The sequence below is a fragment of the Quercus lobata genome, chromosome 3 (assembly GCF_001633185.2).
Source record: "Quercus lobata isolate SW786 chromosome 3, ValleyOak3.0 Primary Assembly, whole genome shotgun sequence".
Classification (NCBI taxonomy): domain Eukaryota; kingdom Viridiplantae; phylum Streptophyta; class Magnoliopsida; order Fagales; family Fagaceae; genus Quercus; species Quercus lobata.
Genome location: NC_044906.1, coordinates 45,976,224 through 45,996,536, shown reverse-complemented (window position 1 = coordinate 45,996,536; position 20,313 = coordinate 45,976,224). Strand labels below are relative to the sequence as shown.

The 20,313-nt window shown below is 35.5% G+C and overlaps 1 protein-coding gene across 1 annotated transcript in view; it reads left to right on the top strand.

The window, feature by feature from the left end:
- Positions 1 to 17,751, top strand: part of LOC115981926 (sacsin) — a 49,099-nt gene extending 31,348 nt beyond the window's left edge. Inside the window, exons 6-13 of the mRNA XM_031104365.1 lie at positions 1,403 to 1,623; positions 4,894 to 5,165; positions 6,020 to 9,050; positions 9,134 to 9,266; positions 11,624 to 12,138; positions 12,235 to 13,140; positions 16,400 to 16,582; positions 17,169 to 17,751. Coding sequence (XP_030960225.1) covers positions 1,403 to 1,623; positions 4,894 to 5,165; positions 6,020 to 9,050; positions 9,134 to 9,266; positions 11,624 to 12,138; positions 12,235 to 13,140; positions 16,400 to 16,582; positions 17,169 to 17,366 — 5,459 coding nt within the window. The 3' untranslated portion in view covers positions 17,367 to 17,751. The remainder of the gene's footprint in view (positions 1 to 1,402; positions 1,624 to 4,893; positions 5,166 to 6,019; positions 9,051 to 9,133; positions 9,267 to 11,623; positions 12,139 to 12,234; positions 13,141 to 16,399; positions 16,583 to 17,168) is intronic.
- The last annotated feature ends 2,562 nt before the right edge of the window (positions 17,752 to 20,313 follow it).

The following is a 20,313-nucleotide window of genomic DNA, read 5'->3' as shown; positions in this document are numbered from 1 at the left end:
TCGTCTGATGAAGATTACCAATCTAGACCTGTCCAATGAAGATGAAGATCATCAAAAATTGCTTCTCTGGAAGCGGAGGACTTCCGACAGTGGCCACTTGACAGAGCCCCACAACGACCATGTTTGAGGGTAGGTATTATAGGTCTATTGATGCAGGAGGCAATGGGAAGACAGATTTATTATATTTTATATGATTTTATGTATCTAGGACGGTATTGTAATTTCATAATATTCTTGAATGGGCTGTGCTAACAGTCCATTAGATCTTCTTTTGGGCTTTATTTTAAGTTTGGTTATTTAGTTGGGCTTAGTAGTAAAAGCCCGAGTCCAAGTCCAAGTCTTATTAGGGTTTTAAGAAATCCTAGTTCAACTAGGATTAGGTATTAGTATCCTGTTTAAAGAGTTGTAGTACTTTCTATTGAGTTGGTTAATAATGAATGTTTTCAGAATTTAAGAGCTATGAAGCTTTCTTATGGTTTGTGTGATGCAACCTTCTTTGAGGTGTGATGTCAAGGAACCCTAGGTGTGATGCCTAAAATTTATCTATTTTCTTTAATTTTACTATTCACTGTTACCATCACTGTTCACAGTTACCCAAATCTTGATTTTCACCTTTGTCTTCATTCCGAAACCCTACTAATCCTTGTCCCTTTTAGAAACCATATAATCCTTATTATTTTCTAGCTTATTCCCCACCAAAACCTAACCCTAATTCTTCAAAACCCAAGCTATACCAGATCTGCCCTGGTGTTCTAAATCAGAGTTTTTTGCTCCCCCTTGTCCTACGTCACCTATGGGTTTGTGATTTTTCTTTTTTTCTTTTTCCCTGGGTGTGGGTTTGTGATTTGAGTAGAGGTCTGTGGGTCTTTGATTTTTGGAAAGATTTGATAGAAGAGAGGAGAGAAATTTCAAATGACAACTCTACAGGTGGAATTTGTTGCCAGAATTTTGGCTTTATAAATTCCGCCTAAAAATTCTAGCAGAATTTTGAACTTATCTTGTTTTAGCCAAACTCAGAATTTGGGTTTACTAGAATTTAAAATGATGGCTTTATCACAAATCTTGGCTACAAATTCTGCATACAAACACACAGTTAGGGTACTTTGTGTTCATTATTGTGTGCACCTAGTAGTCAATTCCCTTAATAAAATACGATTACTTATCTAATAATAATAATAATTTGACAGTCTGGTGGTAGTTTTGTGCTCAATGGTGGGTCCCCTTCCTGATTTTTAAACTTAGGGAGGATATTGGAATTGACCCTATAGTTTATGATGGAAAAATGCAATTTATATTTACATTTTCTTGGATGGTTACTTTCCTAATATTTTGGATCTTTATAATTAATGTTTTACATGAATAGAATTAAAGATTTTAAACTATTTTTGTTATGGGCTTTCAGGTACTAATTTGACTCAGCGATTTAGTGATCAATTTAGTCCTATGATGATTGGTCAAAATATGTCATGGTCGTCATCAGATTCCACCATTATCCGCATGCCTCTGTCACCAGAATGCATGAAAGATGGACTTGAGAGTGGATTAAAAAGAATAAAGCAAATAACTGACAGATTTTTGGAGCATGCATCTAGAACACTTCTATTCTTAAAGTCAATTCTACAGGTATTAACGGTTATGGATGATTTTACCTAATCAGTGAGGTATATTAAATGTTTAGCAATTGGTTATAACATATAATATTGGGATATATCTCCCATGTTTTTGTCATGTTAGAAAAGAAAAAAGAAAGAATATGGAATTATTAGCTGAGGATCAGATTGGACAGAACTTAGCAACAGTTTGAGTTTTATTGGATGACCAAATTACCCTTTTTTTTTAATAATAATTTCACTTATAAACTCCTTCACAGAATAGTGTTCCTAATATGTCGATCAATTGCCCCTTCGTTATATCTTCTCTGACCTTCTCCATGGATACTTAATACTTATGTTTGTGACCTTAGCTTTTGATGGCCTTTGTTTCCTACTACAATCTTAAGCTATTAACATCGTACATATCTTGCTGATCATTATGAATAGTCCCTTTCTTAAAAGATTAAGTTTGAATAGTGCTTACATGAATCAAAATTAGGTCTAAATCAATCAGAACCATATATACGTTCACCACATCTGTCCTAATCTAATCTAAAATGTGACATTCAATACCTTGTTCTAACCCATATTAAACAGTGCTCTTTCTGGCCCAAAATATATGGACTTCCAAAGAAAGAAGAACTAATCCATTTAGCTTCCTATATTATCCTTATATTTTATCCCACCTTTTGCCAATGAGCTTTAGCTCAAATGACACCTCCTTCCCTTGTTAGGGCAAGATAGAGGGTACAGTATATTGGGTGAACCCACATATTTTCAAATTTGAATCATCCTCTCTTGATCCACCTAAGGGAATTTTAGGAAGATTGTGGTTGAGAGAGCTTTGTAAGAGAAGTGGCTTTTATGGGCTTGTCTTGTTTTGTCCGTGACTAGCAAAGAATCCTAATTCAAATAGGATTAGGAATAAGAGGCGATTGGCTTGCTTATAAAAGCAAGGAGTGGGTGCTGCTTAGAGAAAGAGAGACAACCAAGAGAGAGGGAGCTGTGCATAGAGAAGAAAATAGAGATGAGAGAGCAAAGTGCTACCGCTTTTGAGAGAAATAATTAGTGTATGAGAGAAAAGAAAACAAGGAGATTTTCTTTAGTCGTGAGACTTACACGAGGATTTATTATTGAATTTGGTGAATCTCAAGTTAGGCATAAACTTTGAGAATTATTGTAATTGTTTTGATAATAGTTAAATTATTCGGAATTTGTCCCATGGTTTTTCCTTTCATGGAGAAAGGGTCTTTCATGTAGAAAGGGTCTTTCATGTAAATATTTGTGTTCCAGTGTGATTGCTATTTTGGATTGATAGTTTTGGTGATAATATTATTTGGGACCCAATAAGTGGTATCATAACATAGGTTTAAGTGGAAGCGATGGCTGGAGAAGAAGGGAAGACATCAAGAATTGAGAAGTTTGATGGCGTAGACTTTGGGTATTGGAGGCTGCAGATAAAAGATTATCTCTATTGGAAGAAGTTGCATTTGCCTCTTTTGGGGAAGAAACCTGATACTATGAAAGATGATGAATGAAATTTTCTTGATATATAAGTACTGGGAGTTATTCGATTAACTCTGTCAAAATTAGTTGCACACAATGTTATGAAGGAGAAGACCACAGTGGATCTAATGAAGGCTTTGTTTAGTATATATGAAAAGTTGTTGGCTAACAACAAGGTGCATCTGATGAAGTTGTTCAATCTGAAGAAGGCAGAAGGCACTCCTGTAGCGCAACATTTGAATGAGTTCAATGCGATTACAAATCAATTATCCTCCATGGAAATTGATTTTGAAGATGAGATTTGTTTATTGATTATTTTGGCTTTTTTTCTAAACAGTTAAGAGGCAATGAGAATGACAGTAAGCAATTCTGTAGGGAAAAGCAAACTCAATTATAATGATAACACAAGAGAGATGCGAGTATAGACAATGCACAAGATCAAGCTTTTGTCATGGAAAACAAGAGCAGAGGTAGAAGCAGGGGACCTAACGATCTAGTTAAATCCAATAATAGGTCACAATCAAGAGATAGATCTCAGTTTAAAGATACTAGAGAATGCTTTTTTCTGGAAAAGAAGGAAATTTTTGGCATTGGAATAAAGAATAAATTGAAGGTAAAGATGAAAAGAATGATAGTGAGAAAAATACTATAGTTGCTATGATTGCTAAGGACATTGTGGTGCTCTCTGTTGAAGAGCAAAAGTGTGAGCTTGTTGCTAATAATGATGTTGAGTGGGTTGTTGATTTGACAGCCTCCCACCATGTTATCCCTACAAAAGGGTTTTTTACCACGTACAAAGTAAGACTCTTTGGTACAGTGAAGATGGGTAATTGTAGTTATTCGAAAATTGTGGGAATTGGTGATGTGTGCATCAAAACCAATGTTGGTAGTACCATGATGTTGAAGGATGTGCGATATATTCCAGATTTAAGGATGAATGTATTTTCTACATTGTCTATGGATTGAGCGGGTTATTGTAACTACCTTGGAAATGGAAGATGAAAACTTATGAAGGGATCATTGGTTATTGCAAGAGGGCATGCTTGTTGCGCTATGTACAGGACTCGTGTGAATGCCTATAAGAAGAAGTTCAATGAGATTAAAGATTTTGAGAAAAATCCACAGTTGAGAGTTAGGATTGATGGTGATGATACCAAGAGAGTAAAATTCTCTTTGCCTAATAGTGTTTCAGATGAAGTGATAGGTGATGAAGAATATGAAAATGCTAAGGCTATATGGGATGATGATGAAATGAAAGACCTTGGAGGTCTTGAGAAGGGGGAGCAATATCCTCCACTAGAGATTGTTGAACCTCATGAGAATAGGACTACTAGAGAACGTCAAATTGTTAGCTTTGAAAATAATTGGACTTCTGATGAGGGGGAGCCAAGTGACTGGATTAAGGATATCCAAGTTGAAATTAATTATTTGGGAATGAAATGTATTGACATTGATAAGGTGTTTTCAGTGATGGTGAAGATTCCATTTTACCTCACCAACCAATCCTCTTAATGCCGTGTGTATATTAGGACTTCATCTTTTTGACGTGCATGATGGAACTTCTTTAACAGACCTCAGTTTAACCTATTAAAAAAATAAAAAAGATACTAGTTTATTCAGAAGAAAAAGGAACCAAACTTGATTCTCTAATTTATCTTGTTTGCTAGGAGTGTATGTTACTTCTTAAAAGATGAAACAATTGTTGTTTTATGATCTCTTTCAACAATTTATTTATTATTTTCTTTTAATTTTGTCTTTTGAATGCATATTATCTGTAAGTTTTATATATTAACAGGTATCACTCTCAACATGGGACAAAGGAAACCCACAGCCATGTCAGGATTATTCGGTTTTTGTTGAATCATCATCTGCTAATATGAGGAATCCTTTCTCAGAAAAGAAGTGGAGGAAGTTCCAAATATCAAGGTTATTTGGAAGCTCAAGCGCTGCAATAAAATTGCACATAATAGATGTGAACATTTTCCAAGGAGGAACTAAAGTTGTTGATCAATGGCTTGTTGCCCTCAGCCTGGGTTCTGGGCAAACAAGAAACATGGCTCTTGATAGGTATGTTTGAAAGTGAAGTGTGTATAAGGCTTTCTCCTTTAATGTCACTGTACTTTTGAGTTGAAACATGAATTTTATGTATATTTTTCTATACGATCTATCAAAAAATATGCTATTCTTTATGTCATAAAGGATATTGAAGATGAATATCATAGATAATGCTAACTGCTTGACTTTTGATAAGGAAACTTGTAATTATTGAACTTTCAGCATCCCTGTTGTAATATCATTCTTTCAGTTGAGCACTTGCGAATCAGTATTTACAGTACTAAGCATAAGTTTGCTATCAAGAATTGCATGTGCCCTTGCTTACTTAGAAATAGAACTTCTTGTTTCTCCTTTTTGTTTTAATATTTTCTTCTTAAATTCATATTCTCTCTGTGCTAATTACTCTCCAACCTACTTTTGTATACGGGAATTCATCTCCTGTTCATTACACTTTCATGAAGGATAATTTCTCTTCTCATTGAGCAGAATTTCAGTGGTTTAGTTATTAATTACTTTGAAATCAAGGTTAGAACGTCAGTTTATTCTACAGTGCATTCTCCCTGGCCTATTGGTCCTTTACCAAAATTGAGGTAACATGTGATTATTTCCAAATTCATTCATTGGTGCAAAGAAATTGTTGCTGTCTCTTGGTTTTTGTGTGTCCTCCCTCCTCATTTTCTTCTTTTTACATTCCATTTCAAACCATTTGTTGGTGGCTGTCTTTCTTGCATCCTAACTATTATCCAGCTTCAATCTGAGACAAAATTAACTAATTAGGATAATTATCCCACCCTTTGTAATTCCCAAAAAAAATCTGCAACATTCTCTGAATTGACGTGGTTGATGGCATCATTTTATTCTTGCAGGCGATATCTGGCATACAACTTGACTCCTGTTGCTGGAGTTGCAGCACATATTTCCCGAGATGGCCATCCAACTGATGTTTATTTAACAAGTTCCATGATGTCTCCTCTTCCTTTGTCTGGTGCGGTAGATATTCCTGTCACTGTCTTCGGATGTTTCCTTGTGTGTCATAATCGAGGTCGTTTTCTCTTTAAACATCAAGACCAGCAAGCTTTGGTAGTGGCACAGCCTGATCCTGGAAATCACTTAATTGAAGCTTGGAACAGAGAACTGATGGCTTGTGTTCGTGATTCCTACATTGAAATGATACTGGAAATCCAAAAGATAAGTCGGGACCCTTTGAGTTCTGCAATTGAGTCAAATGCGGCTTATGCAATTAGTCTGTCTTTGAAGGCCTATGGAGATCAAATTTATTCCTTCTGGCCGAGGACTAGCAAGCACACCTTGATTAATCAAAGTGGCAATGGAAAAAATTCAGTTTCAACAGAGATGCTAAAAGCGGATTGGGAATGCCTAATTGAACAGGTAATAAAGCCTTTCTATGTTCATACTATCAATCTTCCTGTGTGGCAGCTGTACTCGGGAAATTTAGTCAAGGCCGAAGAGGGGATGTTTCTTTCACAACCAGGGAATGGGGTGGGTGATAATTTGCTTCCAGGTACAGTTTGCAGCTTTGTGAAGGAGCATTATCCAGTATTTTCAGTACCATGGGAGTTGGTAACTGAGATACAAGCCGTGGGGGCAACAGTTCGAGAAATTAAACCTAAGATGGTTCGAGATCTTCTTAGGGCTTCTTTAACATCTATTGTTCTTCGATCAGTTGATACTTATGTGGATGTTCTTGAGTATTGCTTGTCGGATATTCAGCTCCCAGTAACATCTAATTTTAATGAAGATGATGCATCACCTAACCCTGTTAACTCCAATTCTATTAATAGGGCATCTGCTTTAGTCCCTTATGGGCGTAGTTTTCCTGGGTTGTCTACTGAGGGTGCAGTTAGCTCTGGAGATGCTCTTGAAATGGTGACAAGTTTGGGGAAGGCTATACTTGATTTTGGCCGGGTAGTTGTTGAAGACATTGGTAGAACTGGAGGGCCATTAGTTCAAAGGAATACCATTGGTAGTAGCAGTAATAGCAGCAGTGGAAGTGTAAACCAGAAGCTTTTATCAATAGTTGCTGAGCTTAATGGTTTACCATGTCCAACTGCAACAAATCATCTAACAAAGTTGGGGGTTACTGAACTTTGGTATGGAGACAAGGAGCAGCAGGCACTAATGAGTCCTTTAGCAGCAAAGTTTATCCATCCCAAGATATTGGATAGATCAATCTTGGCTGATTTTCTTTCAAATCCTACTCTTCAGACATTATTAAAAATACAGAATTTTTCTCTTCACTTACTTGCCAGTCATATGAAGCTGATTTTCCATGCTAACTGGGTGAGTCATGTAATGAGTTCAAATATGGCTCCTTGGTTCTCGTGGGAGAAAACATCAAGTTCTGGTGGTGAAGGCGGCCCTTCCCCTGAATGGATAAGACTCTTTTGGAAAATTTTCAGTTCATCTCCAAAAGACCTCTCTCTCTTTTCTGATTGGCCCTTGATTCCTGCTTTTCTTGGTAGGCCAATCTTATGCCGTGTAAGGGAGTGTCATTTGGTCTTCATTCCACCGTCAGTTACTGATCCAGGCTCAGCAGATGGTGTCTTGGAAATGGGTGCAACAGGAAGAGATCCAACAATGTTACTGATGAATCTCACTTCTGATTCTAGATTACTTCAGTCCTATGTTTTGGCTTTTGAAGTATCCAGAACCAAATACCCTTGGTTGTTGTCACTGTTGAACCACTGTAATATACCCATTTATGATATAACTTTCATGGACTGTGCTGCTTCATGCAATTGCCTCCCCATTCCTTCCCAATCATTAGGGCAAGTTATTGCTTCCAAGCTTGTGGCAGCTAAACAAGCTGGCTATTTCCCAGAACTTACTTCCCTTTCGACTTCAGATCGAGATGAACTTTTTACCCTTTTTGCTAATGATTTCTTTTCTAATAGCTCTAATTACAAAAATGAAGAACTTGAAGTTTTGTGTTCTCTACCTATATATAAAACAGTTGTGGGATCATACACACGCTTGCACGGAGAAGATCAATGTATGATCTCTTCAAATTCATTCCTTAAACCATATGATGAGCACTGCCTCGCTTATTCCACAGATTCAATTGAATGTTCATTACTTCGAGCACTTGAGGTACCTGAGTTGAATGATCAACAAATTCTGACAAGGTTTGGGTTGCCTGGATTTGAGAGAAAACCTCAGTCTGAACAGGAGGATATATTAATTTATCTTTACACGAATTGGCAAGATCTTCAGGTTGATTCTTCTTTAATTGAAGCTTTGAAGGAGACTAAATTTGTGAGGAATGCTGTTGAATTTTCAACAGATCTGTTTAGACCCAAGGATCTCTTTGATCCCACTGATGCTTTATTAACATCTGTTTTCATTGGTGAGAGAAAAAACTTTCCAGGAGAAAGGTTCAGTACAGATGGGTGGCTTCGCATTTTGAGGAAAGTTGGCCTTCGAACTGCAACCGAAGCAGATGTAATACTTGAATGTGCCAAAAGAGTAGAGTTTCTTGGAAGTGAATGCATGAAATCTGGGAATTTGGATGATTTTGAGTTGGACATAACCAACTCTCAAAATGAAGTGTCTATGGAAATATGGTCATTAGCAGGATCTGTAGTTGAAGCAATTTTCACAAACTTTGCTGTACTTTATGGAAACAACTTCTGTAATCTCCTTGGCAATATTGCATGCATACCTGCTGAACATGGCTTGCCAAATTTTGGAGGCAAGAAAGGTGGCAGGAGAGTGCTCACTTCATATAGTGAAGCGATTCTGTCAAAGGATTGGCCTCTAGCTTGGAGTTGTGCTCCCATTCTCTCTAGACAGGCTATTGTTCCTCCTGAGTACTCTTGGGGAGCATTACACCTCAGGAGCCCTCCAGCTTTTTCCGCAGTTCTAAAACACTTGAAGGTCAGATGCTCAACTCCCTTATATTTTCATCCAAGATTACTAGTGATGCAAATAAACATCAAGCTAATACAAATGTGCCCCAGATTATTGGAAGAAGCGGTGGTGAAGATACGCTTGCTCATTGGCCAACTACTTCAGGCATGATGTCCATTGATGAGGCTTGTTGTGAAGTTTTAAAATATTTGGATAAGGTTTGGGGTTCCCTTTCTTCTTCAGGTAGATTTCTGTTCTTTTTTATTGATTTATTATTATGTTTTTAGGGAAAACTTAGATTAATGGGCCTTCATTTATTTCCACATATAACGGTAAGTCTTTTAACAATTTAAGCCCTTCAATATGATTAGCACCTCTTATGCAAGTGATGATAATGCAGGAAATATAAATTGAATGCTTCTTTTTATTGTGTTAAATTACCAATTCTTCCAAAATTTTAAGCTAATAGGATATGGTAAATTTAATCATTCAACCATATACTTCTAACATATTGAAATAATTATTTTTTGGCTCATACATCTAGTGATATTCACTGTGCAAATGCAACAAATATATGTATCATTCTGCTTTCCTAATATAAGCAAACTCTGGAAGATGTCCATCTTCATGATTTATAGATTTATTTGAATGGATTGGATCTATAAACTATCTTGCTTTTGGATGTGAAAATGGGTGAGGTCCCTTCAATTTCTATGGTTCCTCACTCTATCATAGTTTATCATTTAAAATATATATATATATATATATATATTTGTACAGTGCTATTTAATACCATTGCTTTGGCCAAATGGGTTTCTTAATATTTTTTTACAGTGCTGTTTAATTCCATTACCTAGTCAAAGTGGGTTGCTTAATATTACGACCAAATGCTTAAATAGAAACTGCATGGTGTCTGGCCATTGATGCTGGATTACTTATTTGAATTTGTTTACTAATAAACTAGTAATTTGTTGACATCATCATTTCATCTCTCCTTCTTTGTCTTTTTCAGTCTGTATGCGTAACTTTTTATGCTGGTTGTGGTAGAAGTTACAGAAATTCTCTTATTCCATTCCACACCTAAGCCTTAACTATTTCCTTGTGCCTTTTTGAATTAAGTGCATGTTGCTAGAGGGCCATCCAAATTGGTATATTGCTCATCTTCCATGATCGTTTGCTAATGATTCTAGTTATTGAAGGACTTGGTGATTGGTATGACATAAGATAAATCCCCCATGGACGTAGATGCATGAAGAAGATGGCCAACCGGTGGTCTTATGGATGCAACTCACTACTATTTGTGCCTAAGGCCTAATCTATTAATGTCTAGGAATTAAATTGCTTTTCTTACTAGGTTAGAAGAATTAATTCCTTTTCTTACTAGCATATTTGAGTTTATAAGGCTTTGTGCTTTAGAAGATGAATTTCTTCTAAATTAACTCTTATCCCTTGAGTGGATTCCTTTGGGTGACGAGTTTTGGTTTCTGTATCTCTTTGGGTAGTGATATTTTGTATCCCATTGAGTGGTGAGCCAATTCAATTTTGTCTGGTTAGCAAAATTCCTTTGAGTGGTGATATCTATTCCCTTTGGGTTTGCTTTGGTGGTGAGCTTACCTATCCTTTTTAATACTTGAGTGTTTTTCTTATTTCATATAACCAAAAAATATAAAAAAAATATGCATCCACCCCTTCCTTATTTATCATATCAGATAAGTTTGATTTGCCCCATACTTTTCCGGTATCATATACCAATAGAGTCATTTTTCTAGGTTTCATCTTATCCCCATTGGGCATGTCTTAGACCCACAAAAGGTTGAGGAAATTGTAGATTGGCCTGAACCCTAAACATTAAGGACATCAGAATTTTTTATGGACTTGCCTCCTTTTACCGGAGGTTCATCCGCCATTACTGATTGTATGAGGGATAGGCTGTGAGGGGTATAGTTGTTGCAGCTACTTAGGGGCCATTTGGTAACGTTGTTCTAGTAACGTTGTTTGTATTTTTTGGAAATACGTGTGGGTGAAAAAGTGTATGGAAATATGTGTAATGTTGTTTAAAAACTGAGAAGTGTTGCCTAATATTAGGGACAGGTTGTTCTTTTTTCAAGAGAAGCTTCTCCCAGATCCTTGGTCAGAATTTCTTCTTTTGTGAGATCATGAACATAGCGTTTTGACTGTTTTCATAGAGTTCCTTGGTATTCTGATTAGATATGCATTCCATTTCCAATGCAGACATTCATACATGCTGTGTATGCTTCAAAATGTGGTCACAGATGATATTAACTCTTTTTATTGGTTGTTTTTTAACTCGGTCTTTTGATTGTTTGTTTGTTTAGTTTTGTTTTTTGGCCTTTAAAGTAATTTCTTGTTCAACTTACTTCTCCATACATAGATGTGGAGAAGTTTGCAATGGTGAGAAATCAGATCTCGCTGAATTAGAATCTGGTACTTTAAGGGTCATGAAATAGCTGAAGTTCTCATCATTTTGATTGCTACTTTTCAATTATAATATCATTAAAAAAAAAAGATCTGTTATGCAGATATGACTCCATTAATAAATAGATAAAAATATATATATTATTAATTTTTCTCTCATGCAGATATAATGGAGTTGCAGAGAGTGGCGTTTCTGCCTGCTGCAAATGGAACGCGTTTGGTGAAGGCAAACTCTCTTTTTGTGCATCTGACAATTAACTTGTCCCCATTTGCATTTGAACTTCCTTCTTTATATCTTCCTTTCGTAAAGATTCTCAAGGATTTGGGACTTCAGGATGTTCTATCAGATGCTTCTGCAAAAGAACTCCTTTTAAATCTTCAGAAAGCTTGTGGATATCAGCGTTTAAATCCAAATGAACTCCGTGCCGTGATGGAAATTTTGGACTTTGTCTGTGATGAGACTGTTGAGTCTAATTGTTTTATCTGGAAATCAGAAGCAATAGTCCCAGATGATGGCTGCAGACTTGTGCATGCAAAATCCTGCGTATATATTGATGCTTTTGGCTCCCAATATGTCAAATGCATCAACACTTCCAGGTTAAGATTCGTTCACCCAGATCTTCCAGACAGAATAAGTACAGTCCTGGATATCAAAAAGCTTTCTGATGTAGTCATAGAGGTAGCTGATATTCTAAAAGTCCTTGTATTCTTAGTGTCTTGTTTCGTCTTTTTCTTTCTTTCATACTGATTTGGAAAAATCTGCATCTGTTTGTAGGAACTAGATCCTGGGGAACATTTAGAGACTTTGGAATACATTGGATTGGTTCCACTTGCAGCCATCAGAGAGAAGCTTTTAAGCAGATCATTTCAGTTTGCTGTACAGACTGTTGTAAATAGTATGGCTGGTCACATTGCTGCAATTAGTAGTTTAACTTTAGAAACCATACAAAATTCACTAGAATCTGTTGCAGCGAAGCTGCAGTTTGTTAAGTGCCTCCATACTCATTTTTTGCTCCTTCCAAACTCTGTCAGCATTACAAGTACAACTAAGGATTCCATGATTCCAGAGTGGGAGGATGACTCCCAACATCGAACCCTTTACTTTGTTAGCAGGTCAAATGCCTGTTTTCTAGTCGCTGAACCGCCAGCCTATATATCCATTTTTGATGTTGTTGCAATTGTTGTGAGCCAGGTTTTAGGCTCTCCAACCCCATTACCCATCGGATCTTTATTGTCCTGTCCTGTAGGCTGTGAATCTGCAATTATTGATGTTTTGAAGCTTTGTACTGAGAAGAAAGAACCCACAAGTGGAATCGCTAGTTTGATAGGCATGGAAATATTGCCTCAAGATGCTCTACAAGTACAATTTCACCCATTAAGACCTTTTTATGCTGGAGAAATAGTGGCATGGCGATCTCACAATGGAGAAAAGTTGAAATATGGTCGGGTTCCAGAGGATGTTAGGCCATTTGCAGGCCAAGCACTATATAGATTCAAAGTGGAAATTGCACCAGGGCTGACTCAGCCTCTTATTTCTTCACAAGTTTTCTCATTCAGGAGCATATCAATGGGAAATGATGCTTCCTCAGAAACCTTGCTGAATAGTTCCCACACAGTAATTGATAGCAGGACTCAAATTGAGGTGCCTGAAAGTTCTGGTGGGGGAAGACCAAGATCCCAGGTTTGGCCTCTCTGTGTCAATCACTTTTATGTATAAATGGTTATTGCTTTTTGTTTTTATTTTTCTCTTGGAAGAAACCTGTTTTGGAGAAAACATATGTATCGGGTTATTAAAATTAACCCTAACATATAACATATTATTGATATATATATATATATATCAATATATATATGCACACACACACACACATTGAGTTTATTCTTTTGCCCCTAGCTTTATACTCATAACACTCCCCCTCAAGCTGGAGAGTATATATCATACAATCCTAGCTTTTTACATAATAAATCCAAACGAGTCTTACATAAAGCTTTGCTAAACATATCAACAATTTGAACTCTTGTAGAAACATATAGAGTAGCAATTACACAATCTTCTATTTTATCCTGAGTAATATGACAATCTATTTCTATATGCTTAGTTTGCTTAGGGAACACAGGATTGGAGGCAATATGAATTGCTGCTTGATTATCACAATGCATAGTCATAGGCAACTTTACAACAAATTTTAATTCCTCAAGTAAATGATTAATCCACATAAGCTCACATGATGTGTACCATGGCTCTATACTTGGCCTCTACACTAGATCTGGCAACAATAGTTTGTTTCTTACTTTTCCAAGTAATCAGGTTTCCTCCTAGAAAAGTGCAATACCTAGTAGTGGATTTTCTATCTGATGGTGATCCTGATCCGCATTAGTATAGGCTTCTAGTCATAGGTGACCGTTAACTTTATAGGAAAGACTACGGTCTAGATGTGCTTTAAGATACCTCACAATTTGAATAACTGCCTCCCAATGTGGAAGGCAAGGATCTTTCATATATTGGCTCAAAACATTGACGGCAAATAATATATCTGAGCGAGTAATGGTGAGATAGTTTAGTTTATCAACCAAACAACGGTCTCTCTCCGGATTAGATAACAGCTCCCCTTGATCTTCAATCTTCATTCAATTTGACATTAGGTTCTATAGGAGTCTCCACTAGTTTAGATTCTAACAAGCCAGTTTCTTCCAAAATATCCAACACATACTTTCTTTCTGATAGACTGATGCATTATTTAGATCATGCTAACTCACCAAGAAATAACAAAGTTTACCTAGATCTTTAGTTCGAAAGGAGTTTTGAAGGTATCTCTTCAAATCATCAATACCCTTCTTGTCATCACCAATGATTATAATATCATCAACATATACTATCAGTGAAGTCTTTCCTCTTGCAAAGGTATGAGAAAACATAGAGTGATCAGAATGGCAACGCTATAATCCAAACTTTAAAACTGCTTCACTGAATTTACCAAATCAATCTCTTGTAGATTGTTTAAGACCATACACACTTTTTTAGACTCCCCTTGAGCAACAAACCTACGAGGTTGCTCCATATACACCTCTTCCTTCAAATCGCCATTCAAGAAGGCATTTTTAACATCTAACTGAAACAGTGGCCAACTCAATTAGGAGCCAATGAGATCAAAATTTGAACGGAAGAAGTTTTAGCAACAGACGAGAATGTCTCTGCATGGCCAACGCCATATGTTTGTGTATACCCTTTGGCAACCAAGTGAGCCTTTAAACGCTCAATAGAACCATCAAACAAGTACTTCACAGTATACACCCAACGACAGACAACAGTAATTTTCCTTGGGAGGAAGAGTAATCAAAGACCAAGTAGCATTTCAGACAGAGCAGACATTTTTGCCTTCATAGCAGTCTTCCAACTTGGGATGGACATAGCCTTCTGGACAGACTTAGGAACAACAGTACAATTCAAGGATGTGATAAAAGCATGGAAAGATGAAGACAAATGACCATAAGAGACAAAGTGAGAAATAGGATGAGAGGTACAAGTACGCTTACCTTTGCAGAGCAATTGGAAGAGAGTAAGGATCAGGAGGCAGATCACTAGGTAGGGAAGAAGTCTCTATTGGAGGTTTCTGCCGATGACGATATACCTAGAGTGGTTTCTAAGAAGGAGATTTAGTATGAGACATAGGCGGTAAGTGAGGAAGGCAAGGAGGAAAACTGTCACTACCAACCGAAGGAGAGAAATAGGATTGAGACTCATCAAATGTGATATCAACACTAATGAAACGACAACGAAGAGTAGGTGAATAACTTCTGTATTCCTTCTGAGTATGAGAATACCCAAGAAAAAAAACACATTAAATTGATCTAGGATCAAGTTTATCACTCCCTGGACCTAAGATATGAACATAGCACACACAACCAAAGATCTTGGGAGAGATGAAACAAAGGTGCATTAGGAGAAAGCATAGTATAAGGGATCTGACCACCTAGAACAATGGATGGCATGCGATTAATCAGGTGACAGGCAGTTAGAGTAGCATCACTCCGATATGATTTAGGAACACGCATATGAAACAAGAAGGCATGAGTGACCTCTTAGAAATGATGCATTTTGCATTCAGCAACCCCATTTTGTTGTGGAGTATAGGGGCATGAATATTGGTGAATTATATGGTCATCAAAAAATTGAGACAAAGATATATGAAAATATTCACGAGCATTATCAGATGAAAAAATACGAAATGAAGCGTTAAATTGAGTCTTTATTTCTATAAAAAAAAATGATTTGAAAATTGAGTACAATTTAGACCTTTCTTTCATAAGATAAAAATAAGAGACCCTAGAATAATCACAACAAAAATGACAAAATATATTTATGATTCTGCAACAATGTCATCCACCTCTGTACATGTATTCTAGTTCAAGACTTCTTGATGCATAGATTGATCATATTCAGAGTAATGGATGTCAAATATGATTCCCATTTAGTCATCATAAACCATACAGAAAATTGTACTTTTGTCTTGGGTTATTTTGGTTTAATTACCCTTTTTTTTAAATTTATTTGTTCTATGTATTTGCTATACTCAATTACCATTCTCTTATTCCCATTCTTGTATACTATCTTGTTTAGCTACAGTTTGTAGAAAACACAGACTTTATAGGCTTTGGAATGGAATTTTTTCGTCAGTTTCTTTATAGGCTTTAAGACTTTATTGACTTTGTAGGCTCTGGTATAGAAACTTAAATGTGGAGTTGGAAGTAGCGGCTTCTTGCTCATCAACTGCTTAAAATATTTGATTCCTCCATATTTGATAATTATGGAGGAATCATTGTCATAAGTCATGTATAGAGCCTGGGTCTTGTTTGATTGAGCTCATGCTGGTGGACTTTCCAGTACTTTTTCAATGGTCAGATGTCATATACCTTAAACTGAAGGTTTTCTTTGTGGACAGCTGCAGCCTGGTAAAGAACTTCAGTTTGGCAGAGTCTCAGCTGCAGAACTGGTGCAGGCAGTTCATGAGATGCTTTCTGCAGCTGGGATCAACATGGATGTGGAGCAGCAATCTCTATTGCACAGAACCATAACCTTGCAAGAACAATTACAGGAGTCTCGGGCAGCACTTTTACTTGAGCAGGTTTGTAACTTGCAGTTTTAAATTATATCCTTTGTCATCCATAGTTTGAGTATACAATGGTAGAAGCATATATGTGACTTTTTCGAAATAATAATGTTTAAGTTACATATCAGGGAGTAGCCACATGTAGGTTGTCATAGAATTTTATAAGCTGAACCACCAGTCAATTCAGCTTTGCCCATAATGTGGTACTGAATGAAAAAATGTTTGAATATTCCTACTTAATATATGTTTATAGTTTTGATTTTCTTTGGATCTATAAATGACTTTGCCTGGACATTATTAGGGCCTGCCTGGAGATATAAATCTGGGATTCCTAAACTCGAACTACCTTAATCTAAATGTTTAGTAATATATGGGATATAAATCTGGGATTCCTAAACATGAACTACTTTAGTCTGAATGTTTAGAAACATATGGAATGAAACACAGCATTTCAATACGACTGATTAATAAAATCATTTGGAAGATAAGATTTTTGGGTTGCATATCAATAAGATTGTTAAATATGGAGACTATTGATTGTCAAATCTTTTGATTGCTTAATTCTACTAAATATTTGTCATTTTTTGGAACAACAATGCAGGAAAAGGCTGATGTTGCTGCAAAAGAAGCTGATTCAGCAAAGGCGGCATGGATTTGTCGAGTTTGTTTGAGTGCTGAAGTCAATATGACAATAGTTCCCTGTGGCCATGTACTTTGTCGTAGATGCTCTTCTGCAGTTTCCAAGTGTCCATTTTGTAGGCTCCAGGTCACAAAAACTATGAGAATTTTTCGGCCCTGACAACCCCCGATTCCTTGGAAAGGGGGTGTGTTCTTATATATTAGTGTTAGAGATTAATGTCTATAAAACTGGGATCTTCTCACCTCATTTTTACAGAAGGTGTGACGTGATGTGCAAGACTTTGGGGGAAAATGACTGAAGCAGGCGAAGTTAATTTCCCTCAGTTTAATTGAGGAACTGATTCTCAATTTGTTTATATTAATAGAATTTGTAGCTATGTTTTTTCAATGTTATTTGTTCATTCTGTCCCTTGCATATAGTATAGTGGCGTTATTTGTCAATGTAAGAAACTGGAAATTGATGCCTTGTATAGTTAAAATTATTGACTAATCGAAGCATTTGGTGTACATAAACCCACCAATACTATGCAGTGCATTTTCTCGTTGTTCGTGACTTCTATGCCATTAAGTTTTACCTTACCGGCTTTCTATTTTCTTTTCAAAAAATAAATAAATAAAAAATAATAATAATAGAAGTTTTACATTAGGCATTCCCATCCCTCTTCAAAAAAATATGCATTTTGTATCACCAAAGACCACTTTATCTATTTTACATAACCATTTTCACAATACGCCTTACATCCCATTCTTAATTTTTCTATATATTATATTAAAATTACAGTTTTAAAAACCAATATGGTCAAAGAATTGGAAATAGAGTGGTTCTTGGTTTTATGCTCTAATTCGGTTGGACCAATGATGTTATAAAAAATTAATTAATAATTTTAAAATGATAAAAATAGTTAAAAAATATATAATAATTCTATTACTTGTAATATTATGTTAAAAATATATATAATAGGTTTTTTATTTTAATTTAATTTTTTTTAAATAATGCATTTTACATTTAGAAAATAAAAATAACCAAATGTAAATAAACATATAAATAATAGAAAATCATTTTCAAAACATAACATTTAAGAATTTCAAATTTTTTGACAATTTTAACCCCATTATATGACCTTAATAATAGAATTTATTAAGTAGAAAAACTTGAACAATATTGAGAGGTGAATTATTTATTTCAAATAAGGGTAGAATACTTTTATTTCAATGACTTTTTGAATTTACTTTTTTTTTTTTTTTTTATTTAACATTTTTTTTTTCCAGCAAGAACAATGTTAAGAAAATAAGAGTGGTATTTTTAGAGGTGTTCTTAAAGGGGGGAAAAAAGTGCCAAAAGTCATGTAGCTCAATTAATACTCCGTAATATAGTTATCAATATCGTATAATACGTGATTCGTATTATATTGTGTACAAAAAGTTACGTATTGTAAGAGCGTATCGAAAGTGCTAATGAATCGCATGATACATGCATATCGTATGGTATTGTTGAATCGTACATATCGTACGATACATACACATGTGGATTTAAAATGAATTTATTATTATTAAAATTTGTAATTTTATTTGATTTAAACAAGTTGATAGACCTGTTTTTAACACAAAATTATTGTGCTACTTAATTGAGTCCAATATTTTATGTATTTATGAGTTGTGGGTGCAAGTGCCTGCCCCCAATAATTGTATGGTAGTGTCTAACTCCTCTTTGCTATGCACAATCGTCGTGCTCTAAGGAATATGCCTTAGCCAAGTGGACTAGAGGTGGAGGGTTTATGGAGTTACCACCTAGGTTAGGTCTAGGAACTATATTTGTGCCCCCTTTGCAGATGGCCTTGCCTACCCAAAGTCTATGTCCGGAGTCAAGGTAAAGAGAAGTGCTAATGAATAGTACGATACGTAGGTGCATATCTTATGAATCTTATTGTATCGTTGAATCATACATATCGTACAAAACATATACATGTTGGTTTAAAATAAGTTATATATATATATAATTAAAATTTGTGCTTTTATTTGATTTGAACAAGTTGTTATACTTGTCCTTAAAAAAAAAATTTATTGTGCTACTTAATTGAGTCCAGTATATCATATATCAAGTTAAAGAGATGAGAAGGTATTGAACATCTAAATCTGCCTAACCTGTGGTTCTAATATGTTTTCTTATCACGCACACTTACTCTAGTTCTATCCTAACATACATCTAATCATACACCTTAGCATTCATCTAAGCATGCCATATAACATCTCATCATACATGAACATATAGCATCTCATACACATCCTAATGTTCTAGGTATGGTATACATTCATCTCATCATACATGTGTCCTAGCATTCATCTAAGCATAGTGTACATATAGCATAACACCTCATATCACATAGGGCAACAAGCATTATCATATCATCACCAAGGCAACAAGCATGTCATATCATATCATCATACAAAGCAGCATTAACCAACACATATTCATCATGTTATCCTACATATCATGTGTTCATCATCAAATGAGTACTTTTTTTTTTTTTTGGATTTAATTTAAAGAAGAGTTGCAAGCAAGGACAAAAAAAAAAAAAAAAAACCTGATTCCCACTCATCCTCCATCCCACTTACTTTGAGGTCCCTCAATTTTCCTTTTCCTTTTAAAAAAAGCACAAATTTTTAACAATAATTGTGATGTTTGCTTATGTTTTTTATTTGATAGAGAATAAGAAAGGTGATATTGAGATTGAAGAATCAGACATGCTTGAGTTAGCAAGTGATTATGATGTTTGGTTCAATTACCAAAAAGTGTTGCCACAAAACTTCATAGGAGTGCATTCACCGTTGAATTTTGTGTTTTAGTGGGAATTTTTGTTTTTCCTTAATATTAAATTCAGATTTCCATTCATATCAATTCAGAGTTTATACATTTGTCAATGATATTTATGCATTTTTTTCAATGAATCATTGAAAAACCTAGAAATGTAATGAGATTTATGCGTTTGTGGGTATATTAAAAATTTTATTTTAGCACATCTTATCTCATCACACTTGTAAGTTTTTCAACGATTGTAAAATGCATAAACCTAGAATTGAGGTTAATAGAAAGTAATATTTAAAAAACA